General features: G+C 49.6%; 1 protein-coding gene across 1 annotated transcript; it reads left to right on the plus strand.

Moving 5' to 3' along the window:
• Positions 1-35: 35 nt before the first annotated feature.
• Positions 36-7,133, plus strand: LOC118379810 (uncharacterized). The gene is made up of 11 exons (XM_052513358.1): positions 36-58; positions 110-113; positions 171-1,586; positions 1,635-2,018; positions 2,069-2,212; positions 2,638-3,357; positions 3,451-3,690; positions 3,739-3,834; positions 3,885-3,980; positions 4,031-4,282; positions 4,342-7,133. Exons 1-11 carry the CDS (start codon positions 36-38, stop codon positions 4,348-4,350), a joined length of 3,384 nt encoding a protein of 1,127 aa, XP_052369318.1. The 3' UTR covers positions 4,351-7,133.
• Positions 7,134-8,221: the final 1,088 nt, after the last annotated feature.

Consider the following 8,221-nt stretch of genomic DNA (forward strand, 5'->3'; position numbering starts at 1 on the left):
ACACACGCATACTGCACACACTAGAGCTGGACGATATGGAGACAAACAAATCCAGATTGTGATATTTCCTTTTTTATTTTGCATTATTGTTAAATCAGTTATTTTGGAGGGAGGTGTGCTAAAGCCGGACCACATGGACTAAAAGTCCTAATGTGATGAATGTTTGGTAGCTAGCTAAGACTCCGGTACACAAGGCGGGAGGCAGCAGTAACTGGTTGGTAGCTAGGACTCTGGTACACAAGGTGGGAGGCAGCGGTAACTGGTTGGTAGCTAGGACTCTGGTACACAAGGTGGGAGGCAGCGGTAACTGGTTGGTAGCTAGGACTCCGGTACACAAGGCGGGAGGCAGCGGTAACTGGTTGGTAGCTAGGACTCTGGTACACAAGGTGGGAGGCAGCGGTAACTGGTTGGTAGCTAGGACTCTGGTACACAAGGTGGGAGGCAGCGGTAACTGGTTGGTAGCTAGGACTCCGTTACACAAGGCGGGAGGCAGCAGTAACTGGTTGGTAGCTAGGACTCTGGTACACAAGGTGGGAGGCAGCGGTAACTGGTTGGTAGCTAGGACTCTGGTACACAAGGTGGGAGGCAGCGGTAACTGGTTGGTAGCTAGGACTCTGGTACACAAGGCGGGAGGCAGCGGTAACTGGTTGGTAGCTAGGACTCTGGTACACAAGGCGGGAGGCAGCGGTAACTGGTTGGTAGCTAGGACTCTGGTACACAAGGCGGGAGGCAGCAGTAACTGGTTGGTAGCTAAGACTCCGGTACACAAGGCGGGAGGCAGCAGTAACTGGTTGGTAGCTAGGACTCCGTTACACAAGGCGGGAGGCAGCAGTAACTGGTTGGTAGCTAGGACTCTGGTACACAAGGCGGGAGGCAGCAGTAACTGGTTGGTAGCTAGGACTCCGTTACACAAGGCGGGAGGCAGCAGTAACTGGTTGGTAGCTAGGACTCTGGTACACAAGGTGGGAGGCAGCGGTAACTGGTTGGTAGCTAGGACTCCGTTACACAAGGCGGGAGGCAGCGGTAACTGGTTGGTAGCTAGGACTCTGGTACACAAGGTGGGAGGCAGCGGTAACTGGTTGGTAGCTAGGACTCTGGTACACAAGGCGGGAGGCAGCGGTAACTGGTTGGTAGCTAGGACTCCGTTACACAAGGCGGGAGGCAGCAGTAACTGGTTGGTAGCTAAGACTCCGGTACACAAGGCGGGAGGCAGCAGTAACTGGTTGGTAGCTAGGACTCTGGTACACAAGGTGGGAGGCAGCGGTAACTGGTTGGTAGCTAGGACTCTGGTACACAAGGTGGGAGGCAGCGGTAACTGGTTGGTAGCTAGGACTCCGTTACACAAGGCGGGAGGCAGCAGTAACTGGTTGGTAGCTAGGACTCTGGTACACAAGGTGGGAGGCAGCGGTAACTGGTTGGTAGCTAGGACTCTGGTACACAAGGTGGGAGGCAGCGGTAACTGGTTGGTAGCTAGGACTCTGGTACACAAGGTGGGAGGCAGCGGTAACTGGTTGGTAGCTAGGACTCTGGTACACAAGGCGGGAGGCAGCGGTAACTGGTTGGTAGCTAGGACTCTGGTACACAAGGTGGGAGGCAGCGGTAACTGGTTGGTAGCTAGGACTCTGGTACACAAGGTGGGAGGCAGCGGTAACTGGTTGGTAGCTAGGACTCTGGTACACAAGGCGGGAGGCAGCGGTAACTGGTTGGTAGCTAAGACTCTGGTACACAAGGCGGGAGGCAGCGGTAACTGGTTGGTAGCTAGGACTCTGGTACACAAGGCGGGAGGCAGCAGTAACTGGTTGGTAGCTAAGACTCCGGTACACAAGGCGGGAGGCAGCAGTAACTGGTTGGTAGCTAGGACTCCGTTACACAAGGCGGGAGGCAGCAGTAACTGGTTGGTAGCTAGGACTCTGGTACACAAGGCGGGAGGCAGCAGTAACTGGTTGGTAGCTAGGACTCCGGTACACAAGGCGGGAGGCAGCAGTAACTGGTTGGTAGCTAGGACTCTGGTACACAAGGTGGGAGGCAGCAGTAACACTGGTTGGTAGCTAGGACTCCGGTACACAAGGCGGGAGGCAGCGGTAACTGGTTGGTAGCTAGGACTCCGGTATACAAGGCGGGAGGCAGCGGTAACTGGTTGGTAGCTAGGACTCTGGTACACAAGGCGGGAGGCAGCGGTAACTGGTTGGTAGCTAGGACTCTGGTACACAAGGTGGGAGGCAGCGGTAACTGGTTGGTAGCTAGGACTCTGGTACACAAGGCGGGAGGCAGCAGTAACTGGTTGGTAGCTAAGACTCCGGTACACAAGGCGGGAGGCAGCAGTAACTGGTTGGTAGCTAGGACTCCGGTACACAAGGCGGGAGGCAGCAGTAACACTGGTTGGTAGCTAGGACTCTGGTACACAAGGCGGGAGGCAGCGGTAACTGGTTGGTAGCTAAGACTCCGGTACACAAGGCGGGAGGCAGCAGTAACTGGTTGGTAGCTAGGACTCTGGTACACAAGGCGGGAGGCAGCGGTAACTGGTTGGTAGCTAAGACTCCGGTACACAAGGCGGGAGGCAGCGGTAACTGGTTGGTAGCTAGGACTCCACACAAGGGGAGGCAGCAGTAACTGGTTGGTAGCTAGGACTTACACAAGGCGGGAGGCAGCGGTAACTGGTTGGTAGCTAGGACTCCGGTACACAAGGCGGGAGGCAGCAGTAACTGGTTGGTAGCTAAGACTCCGGTACACAAGGCGGGAGGCAGCGGTAACTGGTTGGTAGCTAGGACTCCGGTACACAAGGCGGGAGGCAGCAGTAACTGGTTGGTAGCTAAGACTCCGGTACACAAGGCGGGAGGCAGCGGTAACTGGTTGGTAGCTAGGACTCTGGTACACAAGGCGGGAGGCAGCGGTAACTGGTTGGTAGCTAGGACTCCGGTACACAAGGCGGGAGGCAGCAGTAACTGGTTGGTAGCTAGGACTCTGGTACACAAGGTGGGAGGCAGCAGTAACTGGTTGGTAGCTAGGACTCTGGTACACAAGGTGGGAGGCAGCGGTAACTGGTTGGTAGCTAGGACTCTGGTACACAAGGCGGGAGGCAGCAGTAACTGGTTGGTAGCTAGGACTCTGGTATACAAGGTGGGAGGCAGCAGTAACTGGTTGGTAGCTAGGACTCTGGTACACAAGGTGGGAGGCAGCAGTAACTGGTTGGTAGCTAGGACTCTGGTACACAAGGCGGGAGGCAGCAGTAACTGGTTGGTAGCTAGGACTCCGGTACACAAGGTGGGAGGCAGCAGTAACTGGTTGGTAGCTAGGACTCTGGTACACAAGGTGGGAGGCAGCAGTAACTGGTTGGTAGCTAAGACTCCGGTACACAAGGTGGGAGGCAGCAGTAACTGGTTGGTAGCTAAGACAGTATACAAGGTGGGAGGCAGCAGTAACTGGTTGGTAGCTAGGACTCTGGTACACAAGGTGGGAGGCAGCAGTAACTGGTTGGTAGCTAGGACTCTGGTACACAAGGCGGGAGGCAGCAGTAACTGGTTGGTAGCTAGGACTCCGGTACACAAGGCGGGAGGCAGCAGTAACTGGTTGGTAGCTAGGACTCTGGTACACAAGGTGGGAGGCAGCAGTAACTGGTTGGTAGCTAAGACTCCGGTACACAAGGTGGGAGGCAGCAGTAACTGGTTGGTAGCTAAGACTCCGGTATACAAGGTGGGAGGCAGCAGTAACTGGTTGGTAGCTAAGACTCTGGTATACAAGGCGGGAGGCAGCAGTAACTGGTTGGTAGCTAAGACTCCGGTATACAAGGTGGGAGGCAGCAGTAACTGGTTGGTAGCTAGGACTCTGGTACACAAGGTGGGAGGCAGCAGTAACACTGGTTGGTAGCTAGGACTCCGGTACACAAGGCGGGAGGCAGCGGTAACTGGTTGGTAGCTAGGACTCTGGTACACAAGGTGGGAGGCAGCGGTAACTGGTTGGTAGCTAGGACTCTGGTACACAAGGTGGGAGGCAGCAGTAACACTGGTTGGTAGCTAGGACTCCGGTACACAAGGCGGGAGGCAGCGGTAACTGGTTGGTAGCTAGGACTCCGTTACACAAGGTGGGAGGCAGCAGTAACTGGTTGGTAGCTAGGACTCTGGTACACAAGGTGGGAGGCAGCGGTAACTGGTTGGTAGCTAGGACTCTGGTACACAAGGCGGGAGGCAGCGGTAACTGGTTGGTAGCTAGGACTCCGTTACACAAGGTGGGAGGCAGCGGTAACTGGTTGGTAGCTAGGACTCTGGTACACAAGGCGGGAGGCAGCGGTAACTGGTTGGTAGCTAGGACTCTGGTACACAAGGCGGGAGGCAGCGGTAACTGGTTGGTAGCTAGGACACAGGTAGTTTCGTTCTCCCCTCATCATAATTTTATTTCCCTTTTGACCAACATTTTAAATCTCCTAGAATATCATGTGGCCCTCGAGCATGAAGATCAATACTAACCTACTTCATGGTGATTTGTTTGACAATCAGATAAAACCAGTCATGATGTTGTGTTCATGCCACATTAAAAGGTCATACATTTTCACAGTTAAATGACATGTCTTCACACAGAGGAGGTCCCGTGAAGAAAACATGTGTCTCCTAATGGAAATCAAATGCCTGTCCAACTGATTCATCCTGGCGCCAGCCCTGAGGGACAGGCTGAGACTTTTCATAGCAGGAATCAACAACGATGCATAGGCTATTACTGTTGACCAGGTAATGGTTCTAGAACAATCCACAGGAACGTTGTGGAGCAGAATCACCCCAAAGAATGGTTCTAGAACAATCCACAGGAACGTTGTGTAGCAAATTCCCCCAAAGAATGGTTCTAGAACAATCCACAGGAATGTTGTGTAGCAAATTCCCCCCCAAAGAATGGTTCTAGAACAATCCACAGGAACGTTGTGTAGCAAAATAACCCAAAACGATTTGGTATAAGGAAGATGGTGTCTGTAATTTTTTTGGTTTATCGTCCCAGCTCTAGTACGTGCACGCACACACACACACACACTCTCTCTCTCTGATGCCAGCTGGAATGGCTCTGTCAGATAGAAGGCAATGAGGAAGAATCACCAAATACAACCGACTGCTCAGTCCAGCATCATAGATAGAGATCAATCTCTCGTACCATTACTGACGACCAACTGCTCAGTCCCACATCATCCACACTATCATTATCCACCACAGAATCTGCTTCCATACTGGTGCACTATATAGGGAATAGGGTACCATTTCAGATGGTGCACTATATAGGGAATAGGGTACCATTTCAGATGGTGCACTATATAGGGAATAGGGTACCATTTCAGATGGTGCACTATATAGGGAATAGGGTACCATTTCAGATGGTGCACTATATAGGGAATAGGGTGTCATTTCAGATGGTGCACTATAATAGGGAATAGGGTACCATTTCAGATGGTGCACTATATAGGGAATAGGGTACCATTTCAGATGGTGCACTATAATAGGGAATAGGGTACCATTTCAGATGGTGCACTATATAGGGTACCATTTCAGATGGTGCACTATATAGGGAATAGGGTACCATTTCAGATGGTGCACTATATAGGGAATAGGGTACCATTTCAGATGGTGCACTATATAGGGAATAGGGTGTCATTTCAGATGGTGCACTATATAGGGAATAGGGTGCCATTTCAGATGGTGCACTATATAGGGAATAGGGTACCATTTCAGATGGTGCACTATATAGGGAATAGGGTACCATTTCAGATGGTGCACTATAAATAGGGAATAGGGTGCCATTTCAGATGGTGCACTATAAATAGGGAATAGGGTACCATTTCAGATGGTGCACTATAAATAGGGAATAGGGTACCATTTCAGATGGTGCACTATAAATAGGGAATAGGGTGCCATTTCAGATGGTGCACTATAAATAGGGAATAGGGTGCCATTTCAGATGGTGCACTATATAGGGAATAGGGTACCATTTCAGATGGTGCACTATATAGGGAATAGGGTACCATTTCAGATGGTGCACTATATAGGGAATAGGGTACCATTTCAGATGGTGCACTATATAGGGAATAGGGTACCATTTCAGATGGTGCACTATATAGGGAATAGGGTACCATTTCAGATGGTGCACTATATAGGGAATAGGGTACCATTTCAGATGGTGCACTATATAGGGAATAGGGTACCATTTCAGATGGTGCACTATAAATAGGGAATAGGGTGCCATTTCAGATGGTGCACTATAAATAGGGAATAGGGTACCATTTCAGATGGTGCACTATAAATAGGGAATAGGGTACCATTTCAGATGGTGCACTATAAATAGGGAATAGGGTGCCATTTCAGATGGTGCACTATAAATAGGGAATAGGGTGCCATTTCAGATGGTGCACTATATAGGGAATAGGGTACCATTTCAGATGGTGCACTATATAGGGAATAGGGTACCATTTCAGATGGTGCACTATATAGGGAATAGGGTACCATTTCAGATGGTGCACTATAAATAGGGAATAGGGTACCATTTCAGATGGTGCACTATAAATAGGGAATAGGGTACCATTTCAGATGGTGCACTATATAGGGAATAGGGTACCATTTCAGATGGTGCACTATAAATAGGGAATAGGGTGCCATTTCAGATGGTGCACTATAAATAGGGAATAGGGTACCATTTCAGATGGTGCACTATAAATAGGGAATAGGGTACCATTTCAGATGGTGCACTATAAATAGGGAATAGGGTGCCATTTCAGATGGTGCACTATAAATAGGGAATAGGGTGCCATTTCAGATGGTGCACTATATAGGGAATAGGGTACCATTTCAGATGGTGCACTATATAGGGAATAGGGTACCATTTCAGATGGTGCACTATATAGGGAATAGGGTACCATTTCAGATGGTGCACTATATCAGTGTTCAGCTCGTCTCTTGCAGCAGTAGCTCTGGTCCAGGGTGTTTTTTTCCCCGGCTTCGCTCTTCACTATTGGAGGACAATGGTGAGAGAGCAGCTGAAAGAGACCCTGCACCAGAGCTACTACAGGGGATACGGACCAGTACTTAAGATCTGTTGATTTAACTGATTGATTCTCTTTGTAAATTTGAGCTTAAGAACAATAATAAATAAAAGCTTTTTTTTCTAAATAGTGTGCCTGTTTGAATGTTTTGGTGGAGATTTGTTGACTAAAATATGAAACTAAGTCTTTAATTCTTTCATACATTTCTAATATGTCCTCCGTGATGTTTTGTCAAACAGATCTCTTGTCAGACATTCAGTGACCAACATGGAACGCTGTAGTGGAAATGTTATACTCAAACAAAATTCAGAATGTGTTTTAAATATTTTTTTAAAAGTATCTTTATTGATGCTTCAATTCATTTAGCATGTGGTGAATAATGTTTTTCTAGATAAAAGGATGCGTAGCGTGTAGTTTAAACGCTTGCTTTTCTCCTTAGAAAAAACAGAAGGGGGTGTGTCACTTCCTGTTGCGAGGAGACTCTGGTGCATCTTCTGTGGAAGTCTGTAATGGGAGGGGCCACAGCCTCCTTCGATTAACGTATTGAAAGGCTCCTTGACCACTTGGTTTCTGGGTCGCAGAGGGGAAGGTCTTTTGCCCAATTGGGGAGTCAATGTATTGCGGGGAGTCTCTATGTATTGCGGGGAGTCTATGTATTGCGGGGAGTCTATATGTATTGCGGGGAGTCTCTATGTATTGCGGGGAGTCTCTATGTATTGCGGGGAGTCTATGTATTGCGGGGAGTCTCTATGTATTGCGGGGAGTCTATGTATTGCGGGGGAGTCTATGTATTGCGGGGAGTCTCTATGTATTGTGGGGAGTGTCTATGTATTGCGGGGAGTCTCTATGTATTGCGGGAGTCTCTATGTATTGCGGGGAGTCTCTATGTATTGCGGGGAGTCTCTATGTATTGCGGGGAGTCTATGTATTGCGGGGAGTCTCTATGTATTGCTATGGGCGGGGAGTCTCTATGGGAGTCTCTATGTATTGCGGGGAGTCTCTATGTATTGCGGGGAGTCTCTATGTATTGCGGGGAGTCTCTATGTATTGCGGGGAGTCTATGTATTGCGGGGAGTCTATGTATTGCGGGGAGTCTATGTATTGGGGAGTCTCTATGTATTGCGGGGAGTCTATGTATTGCGGGGAGTCTATGTATTGCGGGGAGTCTATGTATTGCGGGGTGTCTATGTATTGCGGGGAGTGTCTATGTATTGC

The sequence above is a fragment of the Oncorhynchus keta genome, unplaced genomic scaffold (genome assembly GCF_023373465.1).
Source record: "Oncorhynchus keta strain PuntledgeMale-10-30-2019 unplaced genomic scaffold, Oket_V2 Un_scaffold_1014_pilon_pilon, whole genome shotgun sequence".
In the NCBI taxonomy this organism is placed as follows: Eukaryota; Metazoa; Chordata; class Actinopteri; order Salmoniformes; family Salmonidae; genus Oncorhynchus; species Oncorhynchus keta.